The sequence below is a fragment of the Nomascus leucogenys genome, chromosome 24, assembly GCF_006542625.1.
Source record: "Nomascus leucogenys isolate Asia chromosome 24, Asia_NLE_v1, whole genome shotgun sequence".
Classification (NCBI taxonomy): domain Eukaryota; kingdom Metazoa; phylum Chordata; class Mammalia; order Primates; family Hylobatidae; genus Nomascus; species Nomascus leucogenys.
This window is the reverse complement of record NC_044404.1, coordinates 2,935,097-2,960,041: the sequence shown is the minus strand read 5'-3', so window position 1 is coordinate 2,960,041 and position 24,945 is coordinate 2,935,097. Positions and strand designations below refer to the sequence as shown.

Below are 24,945 nucleotides of genomic sequence, written 5' to 3'. Positions count from 1 at the left end.
GCCCACGTGTGCCGCACACAGAGACACATGCACCCCACTCCACCCGCAGCTGGCTCTCAGCTGCCACCCACCCACAGCTCCTCCCCCCCATGTCAGGGAGCGGTCACAGGGAAGTGGGTTTTATTAAAAACAGCCTCGTCGTGTCCTGGAAACGGTGGGCCGTGGCCACAAGGCAGCAGCAGTGGTTGCGCCTCAGAGTTTGGGGAGCACTTGGTAAGTCTCCGAGTGGCTGCAAGGGCGCCTGTGCCCTTTGTGCCTCAGAACAAGCCAGTGGAATTCACCGTGCATGCCATTGTCACCACCTCGGACCTGGAGCTCAGTCCCTCGGAGGTGGATTTTGGCTACTGCACCATCTATGAGGCCATCAGGACGGAAATCAGCCTCCACAACCACTCGCTCCTGCCCCAGGAGTTCGGGTTCGTCAGGCTTCCCAAGGTACCTCCTGCAGCCAGGCCTGGGGCAAGAGGGGCAAGGCTGGGAAGTCCTGGGGACAGGATGCAGCAGCCACTGCTCCTGGGTCCCCCACGCGTGGGCGTGTGGCCCAACTTCCACCTCTCAGCTGCACCCCCCACGCCTGGGCCTCCCCACCCTGCACACCAGCCCTGGGCGTGCAGCCCAACTTCTGCCTGTGAGCCCAACTTCTGCCTCGGTCCTGTGCACCTCCTGTGCTCCAGATCCCTCTCCCCTCTCTTCCTTCTGAAACTTTCCCCTGCTGGGGCCACACAAGGTAACTGGAACGAGGCCCAAGCCTGGGCACCCCTCACCTTTCCCTAGGCTGCCCCACCGCCAACACCACCATCCTCTCTGTCTCCCCCGCTCGCACACACACACACATACGCGTGCACACACATGCACACGCTCACAATTGCTCATGCACTCATACACATGTGCTCACACTCACACATTTGCTGATACACACTCGTTCACAGCCACACTCTCACCCTCCCATTCGCTCACACACGATCACACTAATTTCTTACTCTCACACTCACAGCCCTGCCGCACATGTGTCCACGTGGTCTCCCCGTGACACGCCCTCAGAGCACTCTTCCATTTCCAGTTTGTGGACGTCCAGCCCAACGATGGGTTTGGGACGATCCTTCCCCTGGAAACGCTGCAGTTCTGTGTGATCTTCCAGCCCACCAAGGCTGAGGAACACAGCTTCGAGTTGACCTGCAAGTCTGAGATCAACCGGTGAGCCTGCCAGGGAGAGGGGGGGACGCAGTGGGCCTGGAGCGCCCGCTCAGGAGGGGCCACCCTTCCCAGCACCACCACATCCCCGCCTCTGACCCCACCTGCCTGGCTGACCACAGGGCTGGGCTGGGCAGCACTGCCGGCCGGCAGGAACCTCAAACCTGGGTGCAGACAGGCCTGGGACCCAGGCAGCCTTGAGTTCTGGGCCCACTCAGCCGTGTGTGTGTGTGGGTGTGTGTGTGTGTGTGTGTGTGTGTCGTGGGTGTGTATGTATATGAGCATGTGTGTGAGGACAGGCGAGTGTGCCTGTGTGAGTGTATGAACGTGTGTGCGCATACAGACGTATCACTGTAGGAGTAGGTGTGAGTGCATATGGGGGTGTGTGTGAGTGCATGTTTGTCAGTGTGAGACTGTGTGAGCCTGTGGGAGTGTGCGTGTGTGTGAGCACAGTGATTGTGTGAATGTGTGAGTGCAGGTATGTGAGTGTATGGGGGGTGAGTGCCTGTGTGTGAGTACACATATGTGGGTGTGCGAGCTTGCATGAGTGCGAGCGCATGTGAGCATGTGTGAGTGTGAGTGCCTTGTGTGTGAGTGCATGTATGTGGGCGTGTAAGGTTGCATGTGAGTGCATGTATGTGTGAGCATAAATGAGTGAATGTGAGTGCTTGTATGAGTGCCTGAGTGTGCGACCACACGTGAGTGCATGTGTGCATGTTTATGAGTGCGTTTATGTGAGACTGTGTGCGTGCATGTGTGTATACACGCGTGCTGTGCAGGGCACCCCTCTGGACACAGGTGGGTGGAACTGTGTCCAGAGGTGGACCTGGTGTAAATCCCTGCGTGCTCCGAGGTCTTGTGCGACCAGCCAGTCTCTGCACCTCTCTGAGCCTGAGGGCGGGATAAGGAAGTGGCGGAGAGGGAGAGGTGAAACTGGACCCCAAGCGGTGGCCAGTGGTCCTGCGTGGGTTCTTGTTGCTGCTGGGACCGTCAGTCTCCAGGGATGTGTTCTGGGGCAGAGGCCAAGTCACTGGGGGGCAGTCACAGCTGGGTCTGTGGTCCGTTTTGATAGCTTTTGTTTCAGATGTGAGCCAAGTTGAGGTTCATTTTTTTGCACAGAGGCTTCCAAATATTCCAGCCTCGTTGTTGAAAAGATTCCATTCTGCCCCGAATTCCTCTGTGCCTTCGTCAAACAATCACCCACATTTGGGTCCTGCTGACCTGGGCCACTGGGGCCTCCCTCCATCTCTATGGGTCCTTGAAATGTATTTATTGAAGACGCCAGGTGCGTTTGTTCTGTGGAGTTGCCACAGGTGGGATGCTGTCCCGTGGTGTCAGTTCACATGTTCCTCTGTTCTGTGTTGCGGGTTCATCGGCAGCAGCACCTCTGGGCTAGTCAGGCAGCCAGACCACTTCAAAAGCCACACTGGCTCCTTCCCCAGTGCGCGTTAACGCCCAGTCGCCTCTCCCTCAGCCGCCTTTGGTGCCCAGTGCTTTGCACCTTCCATCCGTAATCACGGCCCTGTGACTCCAACCTATCCATGTTGCAGTTTCCAACCCTGTGTCACTTTCTGAACTCTTTGAGGCACACGTGGAGTCCTTAGGCTGCAGCTTTTGATTGCTTCATAACACACTTCCCAGTTTGCTTCACCGTTTACATAAATTCCACTCCTCATTCTCTCTCGTCTCATAACAATGTCACCTGTGATTCGACCATTTTCTACTGCTCATTTTCAAGTGCAATTATTTTTTTCTGAACTTTTACATTTTAATTTTTTTTTTGAGACAGGGTCTTGCTCTGTCACCCAGGCTTGAGTGCAGTGGTGCAATCATGGCTCACTGCAGCCTTCACCTCCCGAGTTCAAGCAATCCTCCCACCTCAGCCTCCTGAGTGTGGCTAGGACTACAGGAACACGCCACCATGCCTGGCTAATTTTTATATTTTTCGTAGAGACAGGGTCTCACTATGTTGCCCAAGCTGGTCTTGAATTCGTAGCCTCAAGCGATCCTCCCGCTTCGGCCTCCCAGCGTGCTGGGATGACAGGCGTGAGCCACTGTGCCCGGCTCTCCTCCTCACTCTCAGAAAGGAGCCTAGTTCGGAGAGCTTTTATTTTTTCTTTTCTTTTTTTTTTTTTTCTTATTTTTCTTGAGACGGAGTCTTGCTCTGTCGCCAGGCTGGAGTGCAGTGGCATGATCTCGGCTCACTGCAACCTTCGCTTCCCGGGTTCAAGCAATTCTCCTGCCTCAGCTTCCCAAGTAGCTGGGACTATAGGTGCGCACCACCACGCCCAGCTAATTTTTGTATTTTTAGTAGAGACAGGGTTTCACCGTGTTAGACAGGATGGTCTCGATCTCTTGACCTCGTGATCCACCAGCCTCAGCCTCCCAAAGTGCTGGGATTACAGGTGTGAGCCACCGTACCCGGCCTCAGATCAGAGAGCTTTTCTTTTCTTTTTTTTTGAGATGGAGTGTCACTCTTGTTGCCCAGGCTGGAAGGCAATGGCACGATCTCGGCTCACCACAACCTCTGCCTCCCAGGTTCAAGCGATTCTCCTGCCTCAGCCTCCTGAGTAGCTGGGATTACAGGCATACACCACCACGCCCAGATAATTTTGTATTTTTAGTAGTGACGGGGTTTCTCCATGTTGGTCAGGCTGGTTTCGAACTCCCGACCTCAGGTGATCTGCCCGCCTCGGCCTCCTAAAGTGCTGGGATTACAGGTATGAGCCACCGCACCTGGCCTCTCAGAGAGCTTTTCTAACTCCATGGTTCCAGAGCCCCCTGCAGTTCACGCGTGTGTGTGTGTGTGTGTGTGTAAGTGCTAAAAAAAAAAAAAAAAAAAAGTCCCAACTTTCTTAGCTCTGCGTCCTCTGCTCTCTTCCTCCCTTCCATTTTCAGATAATCCACAAACTCAGAAAGCCAGCATCATGCACCCTCCACCCAAAATACAGATCTTAGACTTTTATCCTACTTGCCTCTGATTTCTCTTTGTTGTTACAGAAACAAACATTCTCCCTCAAGTCGGAGCTGGCTTTGTTCTCCCTCCCTCCCCAGAGCCCGTCACTGTCAGGAATGCCAGGGGTCACACTTTCATTACATACCTGTGTACCTGTAACCTAACACACACACGTACACACGTGTGTACCTACAACCTAACACACACACGTACACACGTGTGTACCTACAACCTAACACACACACGTACACACGTGTGTACCTACAACCTAACACACACGTACACACGTGTGTACCTACCTAACACACACGTACACACCTGTGTACCTACAACCTAGCACACACGTACACACGTGTACCTACAGCCTAACACGTACACACGTGTGTACCTACAGCCTAACACATACACATGTGTGTACCTATAGCCTAACACACACGTACACACCTCTGTACCTACAACCTAACACGTACACACGTGTGTCCCTATAACCTAACACACACGTATACACGCTTCTACACTTGCACAGATGTAGGGTGACCACCATGCTGCTGTGCCCAGCACTGAGGGGCTTCTCAGGCCGCAGGACTTTGAGTGCTGAAACTAGGAGAGCCCCACGCAGACCGGGACCTCATGTCAGTGGCCTCAGACCCCCGCTGCAGGTCTGGATATTGCTTGTCTCCCCTCAGCCTGGGTGTTTTTGTGACTGGTCCTCATGGGCACCACCAAAGGCTCCACGTTGCACCCATCAGGTTTGAGGCTTGCGGGCTGTCAGAGCAGCACTTCATGGGAAGCTTCTAGTTCTAAACGCAGATATTAGAAAAGAGGGTTTGAAAATCAACCATCTAAGCTTCCTTTTCAAGAATTAGGAAAAGAACACAGGAAATTAAACCCAGAGAGTAGAAGAAAAGACATAATGAAGGTAAAAGTGGAAGTCAACGAAATAGAAATGCAATATTCAACAGAGAAAAACAACAAACTAAAAGTCTTTCTTGTACAATTTAATAAAATTCATTATCCCTAGCAAGACCAATCAGGATAAAAAGAGAAAACACAAACCACCAATATCAGGAGTGAAAGGGAACATCACTACAGACCCTAACAAATATCAAAATGATAAGAGAACATGATGAACAGCTTTACACCAGGGAACCTGACAATTTCGAGGAAATGGACAAATTCCTCAAAATACACAACTGACACAAGAGAAATATAGAAATACCTGAATAGTTGGGCCGGGCATGGTGGCTCACACCTGTAATCCCAGCACTTTGGGAGGCCAAGGTGGGCGGATCACCTGAAGTCAGGAGTTTGAGACCAGCCTGGCTAACATGGTGAAACCCTGTCTCTACTAAAAATGCAAAAATTAGCCAGGTAAGGTGGTGCACACCTGTAATCCCAGCTACTCTCCTGAAGCAGAAGAGTTGCTTGAACCCGGGAGGCAGAGCTTGCAGTGAGCCAAGATTGCACCACTGCACTAAGCCTGGGCGACAGAGCGAGACTCCATCTCAAAAAAAAAAAAAAGGTCGGGCACGGTGGCTCCCGCCTGTAATCCCGACACTTTGGGAGGCCAAGGCGGGCGGATCACGAGGTCAGGAGATCGAGACCATCCTGGCTAACACAGTGAAACATCATCACTACTAAAAATACAAAAAATTAGCCGGGCATGGTGGTGGGTGCCTGTAATCCCAGCTACTTGGGAGGCTGAGGCAGGAGAATCATTGAACCCAGGAGGCGGAGGTTGCAGTGAGCTGAGATCATGCCACTGCTCTCCAGCCTGGGCAACAGAGCGAGATTCTGTCTCAAAAAAAAAAAAAAATTGACTACTAATAATAATCAATGATATCTCCACTCAAAAATAATTTTAGTGAGTGCTGGGTGTCACGGCCATAATCCCAGCACTTTGGGAGGCTGAAACAGGAGGATTGCTTAAGTCCAGGAATTTGAGACGAGACCAGCCTGGGCAACATCCCATCACTACATTTTTCTTTTCTTTTTTTTTTTTTTTTGAGATGGAGTCTCGCACTGTCACCCAGGCTGGAGTGCAGTGGCATGATCTCGGCTCACTGCAAGCTCCACCTCCTGGGTTCATGCCATTCTCCTGCCTCAGCCTCCCAAATAGCTGGCACTACAGGTGCCCACCACCACGCCTGGCTAATTTTTTTGTATTTTTAGTAGAGACAGGGTTTCACCATGTTAGCCAGGATGGTCTCAATCTCCTGACCTCATGATCTGCCCACCTCAGCCTCCCAAAGTGCTGGGATTACAGGCATGAGCCACCGTGCCCGGCCTACATTTTTCTGAATTTTTTTAAGTTTTTTTTTTTTTTTTTTTTTTTTTTTTTTTTTTTTTTTTTTTTGCGACGGGAGTGTCACTCTGTCACCCAGACTGGAGTGCAGTGGTGCGATCTCGGCTCACCGCAACCTCCACCTCCCAGGTTCAAGCAGTTCTCCTGCCTCGGCCTCCCGAGTAGCTGGGATTACAGGCACCGGCCACCACACCCAGCTAATTTTTGCATTTTTTTCAGTAGAGATGGGGTTTCACCATGTTGGCCAGGCTGGTCTTTGAACTCCTGACCGCAGGTGATCCACCCACCTCGGCCTCCCAAAGTGCTGGGATTACAGGAGTGAGTTACCACTCCCAGCCAATTTTTTTAAGAATTTTTTTTTTTTTTTTTTTTGAGACAGAGACAGAGTCTGTGCTCTGTCACCCAAGTCGGAGTGCAGTGGCACAATCTTGGCTCACTGCAAGCTCCGCCTCCTGGGTTCACGCCATTCTCCTGCCTCAGCCTCCAAAGTAGCTGGGACTACAGGCGCCCGCCACCACGCCCGGCTAATTTTTTGTATTTTTTAGTAGAGACAGAGTTTCACCGTATTAGCCAGGATAGTCTCAATCTCCTTATCTCGTGATCCGCCCGCCTCGGCCTCCCAAAGTGCTGGGATTACAGGTGTAAGCCACCACGCTGGCCTTTTTTAAGAATTTTTTAAAGCATTTAGAGCCTGTGGTCACAAGACATAAAAATATGCATTTGAATATTACAAGATATGAATGAACACTTTCTGTTACCGACAAATGTGATAGTAGTATTGTCCTTTACAGCATAAAATATATATGATTAGGACAAAAATTAATGGGGAAAGTACAGTGGAAATAGGCATTCGAGGAAAATATGAAATGTGAAATTTCCAGGCCGGGTGCGGTGGCTCACGCCTGTAATCCCAGCACTTTGGGAGGCCGAGGCGGGTGGATCACGAGATCAGGAGATCGAGAACCATCCTAGCTAACACGGTGAAACCCCGTCTCTACTAAAAATACAAAAAATTAGCTGGGTGTGGTGGCGGGCGCCTGTAATCCCAGCTACTCAGGAGGCTGAGGCAGGAGAATGGCGTGAACCTGGGAGACGGAGCTTGCAGTGAGCCAAGATCGCACCACTGTACTCCAGCCTGGGCGACAGAGCAAGACTCTGTCTCAAAAAAAAAAAAAAAAAAGAAATGTGAAATTTCCAATGGTTAAAATAAGCAGGTCCCAGCCTCTTTTTAATGGATGGTGGCAGGAATCAAGTTGCTCATAATAGGCCTTATAGACACCTGTGCTTACATTTAGAGAAAGAGATCCGTTTTTAAAACGTTTTTAAAATGTCAATAAATATTTAACAAAATAAGCTAGACATTTCCTTTGCAACTCCTTTGCAACTATCTAAACTTGTGATTAAATTTTTAGCTACCCAGGACACAGTGGCACGCATCTGTAGTCCCAGCTATTCGGGAGGCTGAGGCAGGAGGACCCCTTGAACCAGGAGTTCGAGGCTACAGTGAGCTGTCGTGGTGCCACTGCACTCCAGCCTAGGGCAACAGAGCGAGACTCCATCTCTATTTATAAATGAATAAATATGTTTTAAAATATTCAGCTACCCACCTAAAATGTGCACAAGGATACGCTGTATTTTCGAAATTTGTTAACGGCGCAGTGACTCCCTGGACAGCAGGAACATGCATGTCCCCGTGAGCCTCACCCAGGGCTTGTCCTCCACCCAGCGGCCCCCGTGCCTGCCGCAGAGGGACACGGACGCCCTGCATGGCTGAGGGCCTCCCATGCTGCTGCTTGTAGGTGCTTCAAGCTGTCTTGCCGGGCTGTAGGTGTCCACCCACCCCTGGAGCTGTCCCACTACCAGATCAAGTTTGCGGCCACGGCCCTATACGACACCTCCGTGGCCACAGTGTACGTCATCAACTCTCACCTGAGCATGAGCTCGCGGACCCACCCCAAGCCCCGCGTTGGCTCAGAGGACGCCTCTCCCATGGGGCCCACGTCTTTCGAGTTCCTGCTGCCCCCAGACTCGCCTATCACCATCTCGCCCTCGGTGGGGACCGTGTGGCCAGGAAAGGTGGGTGTGGGCCCCACACGCAGGCTGGGAAGCAGAGGCTCCACGCCACCTGCATTTACCCCCGGGGTGTCTGGCTCCGCCCACCCTTAACCACAGGGTTTCAACCCAGAGAACAGGGACGGGAGTGAACCCAACCCTCATCAGACCGGAGCAGGGCCGAGGAAGGCTCCATGGCCAATGTGCATGGGGGCCCAAGGCCACCCCCGTCGGGGTGGGGGGTGGTCACAGTGCCCTTGGTCCAGCCTGATCCCAAGAGGCAGGAGCTCCCCAGGCTGCTGGCCTGGCCTGAACCCATCCGGGGCTCCCAGGTTGAGACTGGGGAAGGCTGTGTAGTCCCTTGTACCTGCGGACCTCGCAGGCTGACTGCGAGCAGAGGGCGTCGGCCACTCCCACCCAGCACTCTACCTTTCCTGCAGAGCAGAAAGCTCTGGGCCTGGCAGGGCCTTAGGGTAACCCTGAGGGCTGCCGAAGGCCTAAGTGAGGAAGGGCGTGTGAGGGACAGTTGGCTCACATGGGATTTCAATGAATGCAGTAATTCAAAACGCATTTCATTCAACTTAGCAAAACCCACTCGGTGATGGTTCTCACCCCCACACACATTACTGCAGATGCAGCTCTCCCCTCCCTCCCTACCCTCTCCGCTCGCTCCCTCCCTCCCTACCCTCTTCCCTCCCTCCCCCACCCTCTCCCCTCCACTCCCTCCCTCCCCTCCCCCCTCCCTACCTCCTGTAACATTTCCACTCCTTCCCTCCCCTACCCACTCCCCTAACTCCCCTCTCCCCTCCCTCCCCTCTCCTCTCCCCTCCTCTCCCTCCCTACTCTCTCCCCTCCTCCCTTACCTCCCCTGCCCTCTCCCCTCCTCTCCCTCCCTCCCCTCCCCTTTCCCCTTCCTCCCTCCCCTACCCTCTCCCCTCCTTCTCTCCCTCCCTACTACCTTACCCTCTCCCCTCCCTCCCCTACCCGCTCCCCTCCTCTCCCTCCCTGTCTCCCCTACCCTCTCCCCTCCTCTCCCTCCCCTATCCTCTCCCCTCCCTCCCTCCCCTACCCGCTCCCCTCCTCTCCCTCCCTCTCTCCCCTACCCTCTCCCCTCCTCTCCCTCCCCTATCCTCTCCCTTCCATCCCTCCCCTCACCCTCTCCCCTCCTCTCCCTCTCCCCTCTCTCCCTCCCCTACCCTCTCCCCTCTCTCCCTCCCCTACCCTCTCCCCCTCCCTCCCCTACCCTCTCCCCTCCCTCCCTCCCCTACCCTCACCATCTCCCCTGCCTCCCTTACCCTCACCATCTCCCCTCCCTCCCTTTCCCCACCCTCTCCCCTTCCACCATCCCTCCCCTGCCCTCTTCCCTCCCTTCCTCCCTTCCCCCACCCTCTCCCCTCCCTCCCCTCACCCTATCCTCTCCCTCCCTCCCCTACCCTCTTTCCTCCCTCCCTCCCCTCACCCTCTCCCTCCCTCCCTCCCATACCCTCTTCCCTCCATCCCCTACCCTCTCCCCTCCCTCCATCCCTCCCCTTCCCTCTTCCTTCCCTCCCTTCCCCCAGCCTCTCCCCTCCATCCCTCCCCTACCTGCTTTCCTCCCTCCCTCCTCCACCCTCTCCCCTCCCTTCCCTCACCCTCTCCCCTCCCCCTCTCCCCTTCCCATCTCCCCTCCCTCCCCTCACCCTCTCCCCTCCACTCCCCTCACCCTCTCCCCTCCCTTCATCCCTCCTCTACCCTCTTCCCTCCCTCCCCCACCCTCTCCCCTCCCTCCCTTCACCTTCTCCCCTCCCTTCCTCCCTCCCCTTCCCTCTCTCTTCCCTCCCTCCCTCCCTCTCCCCACCCTCCCCCCACCCTCTCCCCCCCTCCTTCCCCTCCCTCCCCTACCCTCTCCCCTCTCTCTCTCCCCTATCCTCTTCCCTCCCTCCCCTCACCATCTCCCCTCCCTCCTTGCCCCCACCCTCTCTCCCCTCCCTCCCTTCCCCCACCCTCTCTCTTCCCTCCCCAGCCCTGTCCCCTCCCCCCACCCTCTCCCCCTCCCGCACCATGTCACCCCCAACCCCATACTGCACACTGCCTGTGGGCTCTGTCATGGAGGGACCCTTCTGTGGGAAGCCATTTCCAAAACGGAGGTTCCTTGGAAAGGCTGGTGTGTGCAGGGGACAGGTTAGGGTGTGGGACTTGCCTGTAAAACTCAAGGAAAGGGCAGGCTCAGCTGTCACTGCTGCCCCATGGACAAGGGGACCCGGTCCCGGCCTGTCCAGGACTCTACTCTCAGCACCTCCAATCACGGGACCCCCACCCTGCATGGCCAGAGGGCTTGGTGCTCACGCCTGCAGCCCGCCCCCCCTTCCTGGGGGACAGAGTTCAGGGAGGGCCTTCCTGAAGGGGCACGAAGGCTGAAATCTCAAGGGGGAGGTGACCTTGAGTGGAGTCCATGGGCAGAGGACGGTAGAGTGCCAGCAGGGGCTCCTGGGGGGCGGAGGGAGGTGGCAGCCCCTGTGCCCACGCCGGTCTCTTCTCAGAGGTGCCTGGTCCAGGTGGCCTTCCGGCCCGTGCTGCCCGAGAAGCTCATCCGCCAGGAAGCCCTCCCACTCCTGAACAAAGAAATGGAGACCAAATCTGTGCGTGGGGCCTGGGAAGAAGGGGCGTGGGTCGGGGAAGGGCCTGTTGCAGGAACAAACTCCACCGCCCTCGAGTCCTTGGGGGCCCCGGCCGGCCGTGTGCCAGGAGCACAGGGTAGACCTTTCCCAAGCAATGCGCATGTCGAGCAGTATCAGAGGTTAAAAAGCTTGTTCACCAAGACCCTCCCTCCTCTCTGGAAGGCACTGCCAGGCAGGAGCAGGGACTGGTGGGCTCTGGAGGTGGGGGCAGTAGGGGCTGTGACCCAGGGGTGCGGCGGATGCAATAAAGGGCCCCTCCAACAACCTGGAGGCCCCAGGAGGCGCACCTGAAACACGGAGTGTCCTGCAGCATCTGCCCCACAAGTGCCGGCCCTGGAGGTGGCCTCGAGGGCTCCTGTCACACTCCAGATGCACCCTTCCCGGCCTGGGTTCCTCCCAAGCCCTTGCCTTTCCCGGCCTGGGTTCCTCCTGGGCGTGCACACGAGGGGAAGCACTTGCCTTCGGCCTTCTGCGGTGAAGATGGGGGAAGGCACCAGGGTGGGGACCTCGGTTCTGACCGCCTCCTCACTCCTTCGTGCCTCGGTTTATCCTCTGGTGAAGCCGACGCTACAGTCTGTGAGCAGCTTTGTGAGGGTCTATGTGCCCCTACGCACTGGCTACTGTCTTCCTCGGGAGCCAGTCGGCTTTTGCATCCCCATTCAATCCAAACTGGGGCCCCCAAGGTTCCTGCACTGGCCGTAGAGGAGCCACAGGGCGCAGCGGGCTGTCTTCAGGGCCCTGCAGAGCCCCACAGCCAGTCGCTTCCCCCACAGTTCCGAAAGGATATGGCCCCCCAGAGGAAGGACCTGCATAGACTGTCATTCTCCATTCTTCGAGCGCAGAACCGCGACAAGCTGTTCAAAGTCTCTGTCCCCCACGTCCTGGAGATGCGGAAGCGGGAGCTGAAGCCCAGGTGGGTCCAGGAGGGGCTGCCCCACCTGCTTCCCTCCAGGCCCCTCTGGTGGGACCCACTGTGGCCCCTGTGGAGAGTCCTCTCCTACAGACTGCCCGGAATGACCCATGTGGCTGGAAGGACAGATGGCTTCAGACACAGCTGGATCCAGGTGCTGCCTTCGTGGGACCTGCCCACCCCATTCCCCCAGGCCTGACACCCCTGCACACGGCCTCAATCCATGGGTGGGGAGCAAAGCCACCACCCCCCACCCAGCCCCGCTGGGTGCAGAATGAGCCCTGGGAAAGCTCTGATGGGTGCCTGTGGCCCCAGAAAGGAACATGGCTCTCTAGCCTGGGGCCAAAGGCACCTGCCCCAACCCCTAGCCTCCAAACCAGCTGATGAGGACCTGAAGTGAGTGACAAGGCCCCCACAGGAGCCAGAGAAGGGTGGAAAAGCCAGCTTGTCAGACACAGCTGGGACAGCCACAGCCTGGGACCCTGGGACCCTGAGGCAGAGCCCCAGTGTTCCGGCCTGGGCCGATGGTGGGTGGGGGCAAGGCGGGAGTGCATGCCTCTGACTTCCTTCTAGTTCCGACGAGTACCAGGCCGCCCAAGCCACCCTGGTCAGAGCGTTCCAGGCGAAGTTTGACACATTTGTAGTTCCCTGTGTTGTTGCCAGTGGTGACATCAAAGACAGGAAGGGGTCAGAACCCCTGAGCTTCAGGTGCGGGGTGCTCTGGCCAGAATGGGGTGTGGTCAGCTGCAAACGCGCTGTCCCTCTGCTGCTGCCCAACTCTGGGGCCTGGGCGGGCAGGGGGCTGCCCACCCTGTCCTCAGCATGCCCTTCCTATCCCAGCCCCCACAACACCCTGTACCTGGAGCTGTGGTGCCCGACGGTGGCACCATCTGTTGTGGTGACGTCCCATAAAGGCAAGACCATCTTTAACTTCGGCGACGTCGCTGTGGGTGAGACGCTCAGCCCCACACACACCTCCACCCCGGTGCCCAGGCACACCCACGCCTCCCCCAGCCCCACGGCCCACCCCTGGCAGAGGTGCTCCCTGGGGCCTGGGGCTGTGGCCTGATGCTCCCTGCCCCATTTCAGGGCACCGCAGTATCAAGAAGGTCTCCATCCAGAACGTCTCTCCCGAGGATCTGGCCGTGTCCTTGTCCACCCAGCTCAGGCGGCCTGCGGGGTGGGAGTGGGGACTGGGGAGGGCGTGGTAGAGCCTGCAGACACCTGTGTCCCCTCCTTGACGTGGACCCTCAGCTGGACTTCTCCCTGCTGAACCCCAATGGCCCCTTTGTCCTGCTGAACCACTCCAGCCTGCTGCGTGCGGGTGACACCCAGGTCCTGGTGCTGTCCTTCTCTCCCCACGAGAGCATCCTGGTGAGTCCCAGGCCCACCCCGGCCACACTGCGGCCCAAGGCTCCCCACACTGCAGGACAAAGGCGCTAGCCGGGGCGGGCATCCCCTGTGCTCAGGCTCGGAACAGACCAAGCCTGGGTCTGCGAGCAGCCTGGCCCCCAGGCCCTCACACCAGCCACCAAGTGAGCAGAGCTGACGGAGCCCCCCCAGCGCTGTCTCAGCTCCGGCGTTGAGAACCCACTGCCCCCGAGGCAGAGCTCCCCTCATGGCTCCAGCAGACATCTGTTCCTGGCTGAGGGATGTGGTCTCTTTAGGCTCAAGAAACACTGGACATCATCACCAAAAGAGGCACACTCACCCTCACCCTCGTGGGTACTGGCGTGGCGTCCATGATCACGTGCTCCATTGAAGGCAGCGTCCTCAACATGGGCCATGTGATTGCCGGAGAGTCTGTGTCCTCAGGCTTCAAGGTGAAGCACACGTGGGCCCTGGTGCTGGCTCCAGCCTCCCAGGGGGGGTTTCCACCAGGCAGGACTCAGGCCAGCTGTCAAAGTGACCCGTGGGTTGGAGAGCCCGTGGGGACACAGGTGGCCCCCTCTACCCCTCCTCTACACAGCTGCCGCCTCTGCCGCCCTCTCCTGCAGGGAACGAGGGGCCTGTTTCTGGGGAGGCTGCGGATGTCCCCTAGTCCTCCTCACCTCCCTGTCCTCCTTGGTGCTCCTTGTCCCTCCTCCTCAGCCCCTGCACAGAGCTCCCCCCACCCACCACCCCCTGCCCTGTTGCTTGAACTCACTCCTTTGGAGCTCAGCTCAGCCACCCAGGGGTAAGGGTTTGCAGCCCTCTGCGGCGAGCCGCACTGCCCTGCGTGCCCTCATGCCTTCGCACTGCCCCGTGTGCCCTCATGCCTTCGCACCAGCGTGTGCCCTCATGCCTCTGCACTGCCTTGTGTGCCCTCATGCCTTTGCACTGCCCCGTGTGTCCTCATGCCTTCGCACTGCCCCGTTTGCCCTCATGCTTTCACACGAGCATGGGTCCAGGAGGGACACCTGTTTCTCCGCCTGGCTCAGGGCGGGTCCTGGAGGCAGAGCCCGAGACGGGCGTTGCATGGAGAAAGGGTGCTCTAAGGAGAGGGGGTAAGGGCAGGGAGGACACAGGCGGGGACATGAGTTCAGGTAAGCTGGGCCTGAGTGAGACTCAGGTGCCCTGGAGGACAGGTGGCATCCCAGAGCTGTCCACGTGCCCTAGGCAGGGAAGCCGAGCCCCAGCCTAGCAAAGGCTGATGAGAGGCTGGAAGAAGGGATGTTGGCACACAGCTCAATAAATCCCTACGTGTGCTGGCGTCGTCAGGCCACCTGGGTCCCCACGTGGGTGTGGCCTCATAGCAGCAGCTAAGTCCTAGGTACTGACAACAGGAAGGGGGCAGCCGGGCAGGGGCTGGCGGGCGGTGACCGCGGCCTGCTCTCTGCAGCTGCAGAACAACTCTCTGCTCCCCATCAAGTTCTCCATGCACCTGGACAGCCTCTCCAGCACCCGGGGCCGGGGCCAGCAGCAGATGCCGCAGTTTCTCAGCTCGCCCTCCCAGAGGACGGAGGTGGTTGGTGAGCGGGGGGTGGGCTGTGAGCTGGGGGGGTGGGCAGTAAGCTGGAGGGGTGGGCAGTGAGATGGGGGGTGGGCAGTGAGCTGGATGGGGGGCAGTTGGTGAGATGGGGTGCTGGGTGGTGAGATGGGGGGCTGGGCGGTGAGCTGGAGGGGGCGGGCGGTGAGCTGGGGGGTGGGCAGTGAGCTGGAGGGGGCGGTGAGCTGGGGGGCGTTGGTAAGCTGGGGGGATGGGCGATGAGCTGGGGGTTGGGCGCTTGGATCCGTGGGAGGAGTGGGGACGCAAGGCCATTGGGGGGACCAGGCAGGACATGGGCCTGCGGGGGCGCTGGCAGGGTGCAGAGCTCTATAGAGCAGGGCTTGGAGGGCAGACAGTGATTGCAGGTGGAGAAGGCCAAACTGCACCCCACCCTACCCGCAGGGACACAGAATCTCAACGGTCAGAGCGTGTTCAGTGTGGCCCCCGTCAAGGGCGTCATGGACCCCGGGAAGACGCAGGACTTCACTGTCACCTTCAGCCCCGACCATGAGAGCCTCTACTTCTCCGACCGGCTCCAGGTGGTGCTCTTTGAAAAGGTGCGGCTCTGGCTCTGCAAGCTCAGCCCGGCCCGGCCCCAGCCCCACCCAGGGCCTTGCCTTTCGCTGCGCTGCCCCACTTTGGAGGCCCTGAGGGTACCGTGGCTGGGGGACTCAGCACCACATTGAGAGCCGTCGGTGGAGAGACCAGAGTCCAGGGCTCCACGGAGCCCCCAGGCCATCCCTGCCTCCTTCCCTGAGCCAGCCCAGCTCTCACCAGCAGGGCCCCTGCCGCAGACCTTCGGGAACAAGGCCACTCCACTTCTTGTCCCCAGAAAATCTCCCACCAGATCCTGCTAAAGGGTGCTGCCTGTGAGCACATGATGTTCGTGGAGGGCGGAGACCCCCTGGACGTGCCCGTGGAGTCTCTGACAGCGATCCCTGTATTTGAACCCAGGCACAGAGAGGGTGAGCCCCTCCCCAGGGAGGGAACAGACACGGGGCCTCCCGGTGCCCCTATCCCGTGGATGGGGGCCCCGAGACCCAGCGGAGCAGGGCAGGGATTCCCAGTCTTCTACCCCAGAGCCAGGCAGGACAGCCACTGCTAACCAGAGTTCAGGAGTCCAGCTGCAGCCTCACTCCACGCCTCAGCCTGACCCTTAACAGCTTCCCTGGCCACACCCCTCCAGCCAGCTCCCGGCCAGGCCCTCCCTCTCCAGAAGCTGAGGAGCTGAGGCCCATCCTGGTGACCCTGGACTACATCCAGTTTGACACAGACACGCCAGCCCCACCTGCCACCCGAGAGCTGCAGGTGGGCTGTATCAGGACCACCCAGCCATCTCCAAAGAAGGTGCCCACAGCACTGCGCCTGAGGACACCAGGCGGCCCCCTCAGCCTTCCCTGCCCTGGGCAGCCCTGACCCTCCTGGCCTTGCCCCTCACCGGGCTTGTCCCCACAGCCGGGCTTTTCTCGGACTTCCTGTGGCAGGTGTGGGGTGGGCAGCCTGCTAGTCAGAGCTGGGAGGGTGAGTGGAGCTGGGCACCCTCACCCCTAGTCCCACTGCTGCTGGGAGCAGCGCCTGGTTGCCAGCCTACAGGAGCCCCATACCCCACAGACCGTTGAGTTCAGCATGGACAGCGTCGCATCCCTGCAGCACAAGGGTTTCTCCATTGAGCCCTCCAGGGGCTCTGTGGAGCGCGGCCAGACGAAGACCATCAGCATCTCCTGGGTGCCGCCTGCGGACTTTGATGTAGGTGCCTTTGGGCTCCAGGCCAGGGAGCCCTGGGAACGCCAAAGGCTGGGTGGGCTGACACCCCTGCCCAGTCCCAGGGGAGGAGGTGGCCGTGGAGGACCCAGGGGAGTCGGGCAGGGCAGCGGGAAGACAGCAGATCTCCTCTGGGTGCCCACTGGCTGAAGGCCTCTTCTCCCCTCCCCTCCTGTTCCAGCCAGACCACCCACTCATGGTGTCGGCCCTGCTGCAGCTAAGGGGGGATGTGAAGGAGACCTACAAGGTCATCTTTGTAGCCCAGGTGGTGACCGGCCCCTAAGCCTCTGCACAGAGCACCCTCAGGCCCTCCTGCCCACCCTCAAAGCCCTCCCCAGGCTGAGGGCCAGGTCATACTACCCTAGAGCCTGGGACCTGGCCATCCTCTGCCAGGCAGATTCCAATAGGCCGCCCTCCACATGGCACCACGGCCACTTCCTGCTGCCCTGGACCCTGCAAGCCCAAGGACATCCAAGAGCACCCCTCCTGAGACCCCAGACTCGGAAGCAGCGAGAAGGCCAGGCCAGCCCACAGCCATCCTAGCCAGAGCCCCTCAGAGCCCCCAGCCCCCAGGAGAGCCCTCCACAGCCTGTCAATAAATTTTCTGTAGGCCAACACGTGCAGCCTGCAGTGTTGCACCTGTGTTGCAACACTGCTGTTACATATATATAACAGCAGGTTATTCCCTGGGGTGAGCACAGAATGGGAGGTGGGGACAGAGCCCTGGGGAAGCAGCCCCTCCCCTCACAGCCATGAAACCCGCTCTGCCTGGCCTCCTGGAGTGGGGCTATCCTGCAGGACACCTGTGGGGAGGGCACCCTAACCCAAATTCAAGGACAGCCCGCAAGCCTGGAACCCTGAGCAGCAGCAGGCAGCCCAGAGGGCCGGGGTGCAGCCAGAGCTGAGGCTGACCCAGAACCGAGGGGCCCTGAGTGGTGGGGAGGGCAGGGCTCCAAAGCCCAGGGCAGGCCCCGGGAACCTGCAGACTTTTCCCAAGTTCCAAGACCCTGGATGACCCCAAGCAAAGATGAGCAGACGGCAGGGACCCAGCCTACTCATGCCCTCCCCTCCGCCCAGCAGGGGCCAGGTGAGGCCCAGCTCCTGCACTTAAGTCTTTACTTGTCTGAGATAAGTCTGGGCTCGGCTTTCTGGGCTCTGACCCACCCTTCAACAGAGAAGACCCCTCGCAGCCCATGAGATGCTCCTGGAGCTCAGAGCGGTGCCTGCACCCCAACCCTGCCCTCTGGAGTCTGGCTTGTTGGACACTGTCCCTACAGAGCCCACCCAGCCTGGCCCTCCTGTCACAGTACAGCACACCCACTGTGCCACCCCAACCAGCAGCCACCGGGAGAACGTATGCAGCCTTCCCTGGCCGGGTCAGGGGAGCAGATGGTGCTTCTGGGAGCTTTCTTGGGCACAGGCCTCAGGGACGCCGGTCTTGAGCTGCCTGCCCTCACCCCCAGCCCCCCAGGGCCCACGGTGCCTAGGAACTTGCCATTGCCCCAAACTTCAAGCCAGTGACATTGACCCTGCAGTGGCATTTTGCAGGATTTCTGTCCAATGGATCCCTTGCTGCCTTTCCTGGAGCTGACCCGCCATGGCTCAAGCTTGCGCCACACCAGATGGGAGGGGAAGGCAGCTTCCGCCAGGTCCAGGCTAGGCCCCGGCCACAGGAGGAGGTGCTATTGGATGGCACTGTTTCCTGAATAAATCCCTCTTCTAAACCCTGACCTGCCTCTCCTGCTGGCAGGCCTCTGGTACTGAGTGGAGAGGCCCGCCCAGGTCCTGTGTGGGGGCTGCGCCCTCACCTTCTGGAACTCGGGGCTGTGGCCTCAGGCTGTGCTGTGAACATGCACTCCCATTCCCACTCCCGTGCTGGGCTTCCACGACCAGTGCAGTCAACGTGGCAGGAAGAAGGGCCAGGGGCTGGGGGAGCTGGGCAGGCAGGAAGGGCCCTTGAGGACTGTGGCACAGGCCCTGGGAGGCGAAAGGCAACTTCAAGCAGAGCCCAGTAGCGGAAGGAGTGATGCAGTGAAGGGGCAGGTATGGGCAGAAGAGCCACGCAGAGGAGGCCCTGCCCTCCAAGATCACTGCCCTTGTAGGGGCGGGGGACACTGAGCAGCGCCCACATGTGGAACAGTTCTGAGCAAGGGGTGTGTGCTCCTCCTGCAGTAAGATGGACCCTGCCCTTGCTGTGCTGACCACCTCCCTTAGCCTGACCACCAGACGGACGGTGTGCTGCTGGTCCCACGGGGAGCAGAGGGCAGTAAGAGCCTAACAGGGCCCCTGGCCTGGTGGCAGAGGGATAAGGGTCAGGGGTCCCCCTGGAAGAAATGGCCCCCGGCCTGCCCCTGCACAGGGAGCAGCAGACATTGCAGGCTGAGGGAAGGGCGCTGGGCTCCCTGTGGCCCTTGGGAATGGAGGCCACATTCCCCAGGTGGAGCATGGCCCCCAAAGCCAAGTGCTTTGGGAAAGTGGTCTGCACCCAGCGCCTCAACGGCCCAGAGCCAGGGCCAGGCTCCAGCCCCCTCGGCCAGCCCCCAGGCAGCGCCTGCAGCCCAGGTCCACAATCAAGTGTCCAAACACCACGTTCGGGATGCCCAGCATCTCGCTGGCGTTACCCTACAGTTCACCTGGAGCCCGCCTGCAAGACGGCCCGAGGGACCACACCCAAGGCAGCCACGACTTTCCAGGCCAGCTCCCGAGGGTCCCCGGGCCACGCCCAGACCAGCGGCAGAGCAGGCCACGCTCGGCCGAGGTGAAGGCGCCGTACCCGGGCTGAGCGAGATCCACCGTCGCCTCACGAGTCTGGGCCAGGTGGAGCTGCGGAGCAGGGCTTGCGGCGGACAAGCCCCCTGAACACGTTGGGCGTGGCCCAGTGGGAGGGGATTGCGTTGAGCAGGGTATGGTGGGCGAGGCTTACGTTGGGCATGGGGCCAGTGGGCGGGGTTTGCATTGAGTGGAGGCCCAGCGAATGGGGGCGTCTCGTGGGCGAGGCCTCCTGTGGGCGGGGCCTGCGGCGAACCAGGCTTACACTGGGCGGAGCCCAGTGGGCGGGGTTTACGCTGCGTGAGACGTCCTGTGAGCCTGTGCTCCTGTGGGCGCGGCCTGCGAGGAACGGGGCTTGCTCTGGGCGGTGCCCGGAGGGCGGGGTTTACCCTGCGTGGGGCGTCCAGTAGGCGTGTGCTCCTGTGGGCGGGGCCTGCGGCCAGTGGGGTCCGGTGGGCGGGGTTTACTCTGAGCAGTCGTTCTGTGGGCGTGTCATGTGGTGGGTGTGTCCTGTGGTGGGCGGGGCCCCATAAAGCCGCGCCGCTGGGCTTTGCTCCAACCTCCGCAGAGCATGGCCCGGGGGCCGCTGGCCGCCCGCGGACTCCGGCTGCTGCTGCCGCTCCTGCCGCTGCCGCAGGTGAGTCGGGCCGCGTTCTCTCTCGGTTCGGCCACCGCAGGGCGGGTCTGTGTTCGGACCACGCCCCTCCCGAGCTCACCCTTGTCCCCACAGGTGGCGCTGGGCTTCGCGGACGACAGCTGCGACCCCTCGGACCAGTAAGTCGGGGGGGAGGGAGCCGGGGCCTGGCCCCGCCCTGTAGGGAGGCGCGGGCGGCGAGGTCGGCCGTCGCATGCCCCGCCTGCTCCAGGTGCCGCCGTCCCCACAGGTGCCCGCCCCAGGCCCGCTGGAGCAGCCTGTGGCACGTGGGGTAAGTGGAGGCCGCGGCGGAGCCGTGCGTCCGACGGTTCTGGGGCGGGGGTCACCGGGGCCAGGCCCGCCAGGCCCTTACCTCACCAGGCCGCCTCCGCTGTCGCCCAGTCCCGGCCGCTGGCGGGAACTGACCTCGAGCAAGCAGGACCTTCCCTCCCACCCCTCCCGCCTTGCCTCCGCGGGAAGCCCCTATGATCACGCTCAGCAGTGGGGCAGTCACTGAGGACAGCGAGTCCTGGGAGTGAGCCCAAGGCCACCCCTGGCCAGCCCGGGAGAGATAGCCAGGGCAGGCCCAGCAGCCCGAGGCCAGGCTCTGGCCACCGCGGTCTCCGACGTGGAGAGACATTATCTGCTTTTTATCCTGTTAACCTGTCTTCGGTGGTTGTGCCACGACATTCCCCAGGGTGCAGGTGCCTGGTGGCCGAGGGTCAGTCCAGTGGTAGAGCCTTGCTTTCCTAGGCTCATCCTGCTGGCGGTCCTCCTGCTTCTGCTGTGCGGGGTCACAGCCGGCTGTGTCCGGTTCTGCTGCCTCCGGAAGCAGGCACAGGCCCAGCCACATCTGCCACCAGCACGGCAGCCCTGCGACCTGGCGGTCATCCCTATGGACAGCGACAGCCCTGTACACAGCACTGTGACCTGTGAGTGCCTAGGGGCCTGCCAGTTGGGGGTGGAGATGACGGGGGTAAATGCCAAGCCCGCCTCCACGAACCCACTCTGGTTCCCTGCAGCCTACAGCTCCGTGCAGTACCCACTGGGCATGCGGTTGCCCCTGCCCTTTGGGGAACTGGACCCGGACTCCATGGCTCCTCCTGCCTACAGCCTGTACGCCCCGGAGCCTCCACCCTCCTACGATGAAGCTGTCAAGATGGCCAAGCCAAGAGAGGAAGGGCCATCACTCTCCCAGAAACCCAGTCCTCTCCTTGGGGCCTCAGGCCTAGAGACCACTCCAGTGCCCCAGGAGTCGGGCCCCAATACTCAACTACCACCTTGTAGCCCTGGTGCCCCTTGAAGGAGGTAGGAGAACAGACCAGAGCTTGGAGAACTAGCGCCTGGAGCCAAGGGCCCCCAGCCCACCCCACCATCCCACACATTGCTGTGGCCCCAGCCTCGGTGCCATGTTACACCGGCCCCATGGCGTCACCCCCAGGCAGGCTGCTGCTGTCAGCCTCAGCCCCTGGCCCAGCCCCAGCAGGCCCTCAGCCTGGAAGAGGCCCCCTGGGCCTGAGCCTGGGGTGGGAGCTCAGGGCCAGCTGTGACGTCTGCATCTTCTTGGAGAAAGAATAAAGTTTGTATTTAAGTGGTCTCTGCCTATGTGGGAAGGACTCTGGGACTCCAGGGCTCTGGGAGAAACCCTTGGGCAGCCAACCCCCAGTGCAAGTAGGCAAGGCGAGCGTGTGGTCCCCAGCCTGTACCCCGTCCAGGTTTCAAGCTGGCATTCCTAGCCCTGAGCTGGGCAACGGGTGGTGTCAGGTGTCATGGCAGAAATGACTGGGGCTGTGTTTCTGTGGCTGGGCCAGGAAAACTCTTCCTTCTCCAGCCCCATGCCTTTGCCTGTTACCCCCAACCCAGGCTGGGACAATGAGGCACACACAGGTTAGGCTGGAACATTTATTTTACACAGAGCCGGGGGAGTGGGGGGCCAGGGGCAGGGGCAGCGGCCTTCCCAGGCAGGCCTTCCCCGGCTGCGGCAGCTGCACCTACTGGATCAGCTTGAAGGACTCCCCGGTCATCATGGCCACAAACTCTGGGAACAGAGGGGCAGGTCAGCAGCTTGCCCCGGCCCAGCCAACGGCTCCCTGGGCTCCAGGCCACTCACCCTCATAGTCGATGGTCCCGTCCCCGTCCTTGTCAGCCTCCTTCATCATCTGCTCTGCCTCCACCTCGTTGAGGGGCTCCCCTGCGTTCATGAGCACGTACCTGTGGGGCCTGGCGCTGAGCCACTCCATCGGCCCTGCCCATGCCCGCCCCCCACCCGCCCCCCACCCGGGCCCTACTTGAGTGTGTTCCAGTCAATGTAGCCCTTGCCCTCTTTGTCGAAGACGCGGAATGCCGCCCTCAGCTCGCTCTCCTGGTTCTGGGCCTTCTCATGGTAAACTCCCATTAGTGCCAGGAAACCATCGCAGTTGAAGAACCCTTTGTCTGCAAGGGGCACAGCTGGGGCTCAAGGGACGGAGCACAGCACTCCCTATGGGCTTTGCCTCTTACCCCCATAGGCACTGAGACCTGACCCAGGGCCCTCCCCGAGGCTGCCCACCCTGCTCCAGCCATGAGCTCACTGTCTCTGTCCACGTCCTTGGCCATCGAGGCCAGCTCACTCTTGGTGGGATTGATGCCCAGCAGGCTCATGAGCCGCTCCAGTTCCCCCGTCTTCACCTCCCCGTTGCCCTCTTCGTCGAACATCTCAAAGACTCCCTTGTACTCCTTGATCTGCTCGGCCGACAGGCGCTCTGTCTGCAGGGGACATCCGCACCAGCCTGACCAGGAGCCCCTTCTGCCCCTGTGTCCAGGGAAGGGTCAGAGGTACCCCCTGCACCCATTCCTCCACTGGCAGCCTTTCAAGGTGAGTGGTAAGAGAGGAGGCCTCCAGCGGAAAGCAGGCTTCCCAGACAAGGGGTCACACGCCAGGGGTTTGCAGGGCCAGCAGGGCTCTGCCAGGCAGCTAACAGGGGCAAGGGCCAGACAGGCAGGGGCCAGCATGCGAGGGAACAGCGGGAGCTGCAGGGCCAGGCAGGCCAGGCCGCGGCCCTGGTGCCTGGCAATGGACACCAGGTGAGACAGGTGAAGGAAGCCAAGAGCAGGGTGGGGAGGAGCCCAGCCCTGGCCCAGGAAAGGCTTCCAGCCCAGGACTGGGATACAGCCCAGGAAGCAGAACCCTGGGCTCCAGCCTGTGTGGCATTACGGAGGGAGAGTCCAGCACCGGGCCACACCTGCCTGCCACCACTGCTGCTGCCCATCTGGGAGCCAGCTTCCAGAAAGGGCTGCTCCACCCTGGCCCCGGAACAAGGGCCATGTTGGTGGCAGCAGGGCTTGGCCCCCTCTTCCACCTCAGCCTCTTCCTGCCCAGGCTCCCTGGCAGGTCCTCACACCTCCAGGTTCCAGCTCAACCTACCCAGCCAGCCCACCAGAGACTCCATCAGGCACAGAGAACAGCCTTACCATGTCGGTGGTTGTCAGACAGGATTCTGCAGGGTGGTGGCACCAGGGCTGCTGTGGGCAGAGTGTCGGGGCAGTGGTGGCAGCTGAGTTTTAGCTGGGCCTGGCTGCCTGGGGTCCCCGGGGTCCAGATTCCAAGAGCCTTTTATGGGTGGGAAATCGTGCTGGCCCTATTTTGGGACAGGCTCTTGGCCTTATCCACAGGGCCCCTTCCCAGCCCGCTTTGGCCTGGGCTTCCCCCGACCCTGAAGATGGGCACCGAAGGATAAGCACAGGGGCCAGGAAAGGGCTGAGACATGGTGAGACCCTCACACATGCTGTTCCCCTTGCTGTTCCCTCTTCACCGGACCAAGCTCTGAGTCTACCTTCCCAGAGGTGTGGCCCTCCAGCAGGTCTTCATGGGACCCTGGTCCCATGCTGTCATCACTCACCAGTGAGATTTCTTGTTGAAGACCCATCCTGGCCAGCTGGTGCCCAGTGGCTCAGAGCCTGGCCACCCTCCCATTCTGGTGGACTCAACATTGGCCCTGTGCCAGCATGTCACAAACTCTCAGGACAGGTCGAATGAACAAATGCATGAGGCACCCCTTGACCACCTTGTACAGGAGGGGCTGAGGGTCCACCATTCAGGGAGGAGACAGCAGGACAAGGGCTGGGGGTGAAGGGGGAAAGGGAGCAAGACAGGGCCTGGGGGCTGGGCTGCCCGCTGGAAGCCGGGCACAGTTGGGGGCTATTTTGAGGTTTCTCAGGGAAACCTGACCTCCCTTCCACTCAGAACAGCAAAGCTGGCTCCCGAGGGGGCCTGGTGCCCAGGCTGGTCAGTATCAACATGCCACAGTGGCGCACACGCCTGCACACGTGTGTTCCCTCCTCAGACCCACACTGAGCCCTCCCTGTCTGGGTCTAATTACCCACCAGACTCCCAAAGCTAGGGTCCAGCTCCTCCCTGCCCCACCCAGGCAGGAGTGTGAGGTTTGCAGTGGCAGGTCAGGGCCCTCAGGGTCACACTCACACCTGCCCCCCGACTGGCCCCTTGATGGCATGAAGAGTCTGCGCAGGTGTGGCACTCAGTGTCCCCCGCCAGCCCAACCCTCTGCCTTGCCAGAAAACCTGAAGCTACAGGATGCCTCCCGCTGAGACCCAGGCCAGCTGCTGAGACTGCAAGATTGATGCTGACGAGGGCAGGCCAACAGCCCGGGGCACCTCCAGCCAAACAGGAGCCAGGGCTGGAGGGAAGCGGCCCTGGGTCTGGTGGGGCCAAGAGGTCTGGTGGGGCCAAGGGAGGCCCTGACCTT

At 60.1% G+C, this 24,945-nt stretch overlaps 3 protein-coding genes across 3 annotated transcripts in view; 2 read left to right on the top strand and 1 right to left on the bottom strand.

The window, feature by feature from the left end:
• CFAP74 (cilia and flagella associated protein 74) overlaps nucleotides 1-17,415 on the top strand; it is a 79,205-nt gene extending 61,790 nt beyond the window's left edge. Inside the window, exons 24-39 of the mRNA XM_030805524.1 lie at nucleotides 262-435; nucleotides 1,061-1,194; nucleotides 8,252-8,528; nucleotides 11,024-11,122; nucleotides 11,935-12,074; nucleotides 12,645-12,779; nucleotides 12,912-13,021; nucleotides 13,161-13,216; nucleotides 13,326-13,445; nucleotides 13,739-13,894; nucleotides 14,893-15,022; nucleotides 15,442-15,596; nucleotides 15,872-16,004; nucleotides 16,226-16,386; nucleotides 16,651-16,785; nucleotides 16,982-17,415. Of these exons, the coding sequence (XP_030661384.1) occupies nucleotides 262-435; nucleotides 1,061-1,194; nucleotides 8,252-8,528; nucleotides 11,024-11,122; nucleotides 11,935-12,074; nucleotides 12,645-12,779; nucleotides 12,912-13,021; nucleotides 13,161-13,216; nucleotides 13,326-13,445; nucleotides 13,739-13,894; nucleotides 14,893-15,022; nucleotides 15,442-15,596; nucleotides 15,872-16,004; nucleotides 16,226-16,386; nucleotides 16,651-16,785; nucleotides 16,982-17,083 (2,217 nt within the window). The 3' untranslated portion in view covers nucleotides 17,084-17,415. The remainder of the gene's footprint in view (nucleotides 1-261; nucleotides 436-1,060; nucleotides 1,195-8,251; nucleotides 8,529-11,023; nucleotides 11,123-11,934; nucleotides 12,075-12,644; nucleotides 12,780-12,911; nucleotides 13,022-13,160; nucleotides 13,217-13,325; nucleotides 13,446-13,738; nucleotides 13,895-14,892; nucleotides 15,023-15,441; nucleotides 15,597-15,871; nucleotides 16,005-16,225; nucleotides 16,387-16,650; nucleotides 16,786-16,981) is intronic.
• A 2,441-nt stretch (nucleotides 17,416-19,856) lies between these two features.
• On the top strand, nucleotides 19,857-21,799 carry TMEM52 (transmembrane protein 52). Its single transcript, XM_030805525.1, has 5 exons — nucleotides 19,857-20,206; nucleotides 20,300-20,343; nucleotides 20,454-20,495; nucleotides 20,957-21,135; nucleotides 21,226-21,799. Exons 1-5 carry the CDS (start codon nucleotides 20,141-20,143, stop codon nucleotides 21,504-21,506), a joined length of 612 nt encoding a protein of 203 aa, XP_030661385.1. The 5' UTR covers nucleotides 19,857-20,140; the 3' UTR covers nucleotides 21,507-21,799.
• A 295-nt stretch (nucleotides 21,800-22,094) lies between these two features.
• Nucleotides 22,095-24,703, bottom strand: CALML6 (calmodulin like 6). The gene is made up of 6 exons (XM_030805606.1): nucleotides 24,082-24,703; nucleotides 23,654-23,704; nucleotides 22,774-22,948; nucleotides 22,492-22,636; nucleotides 22,314-22,414; nucleotides 22,095-22,241 (listed from the first exon to the last, which is right to left on the bottom strand). Exons 1-6 carry the CDS (start codon nucleotides 24,106-24,108, stop codon nucleotides 22,195-22,197), a joined length of 546 nt encoding a protein of 181 aa, XP_030661466.1. The 5' UTR covers nucleotides 24,109-24,703; the 3' UTR covers nucleotides 22,095-22,194.
• Between the last annotated feature and the right edge of the window lie 242 nt (nucleotides 24,704-24,945).

Bases quoted from the DNA above. Each gene is read 5' to 3' on its own strand.
- CALML6 (XM_030805606.1), bottom strand. From the start codon at position 24,108: ATGGGTCTTCAACAAGAAATCTCACTG. The intron at 22,415-22,491 runs GTAGGGCCCGGG...CAGGCCCCACAG, and splicing joins ATTGACTGGAACACACTCAA to GTACGTGCTCATGAACGCAG. The intron at 22,242-22,313 runs GTGAGTGGCCTG...CTCTGTTCCCAG, and splicing joins CGGGACCATCGACTATGAGG to AGTTTGTGGCCATGATGACC.
- TMEM52 (XM_030805525.1), top strand. From the start codon at position 20,141: ATGGCCCGGGGGCCGCTGGCCGCCCGCGGACTCCGGCTGCTGCTGCCG. The intron at 20,344-20,453 runs GTAAGTCGGGGG...CCGTCCCCACAG, and splicing joins AGCTGCGACCCCTCGGACCA to GTGCCCGCCCCAGGCCCGCT. The intron at 21,136-21,225 runs GTGAGTGCCTAG...GGTTCCCTGCAG, and splicing joins TGTACACAGCACTGTGACCT to CCTACAGCTCCGTGCAGTAC.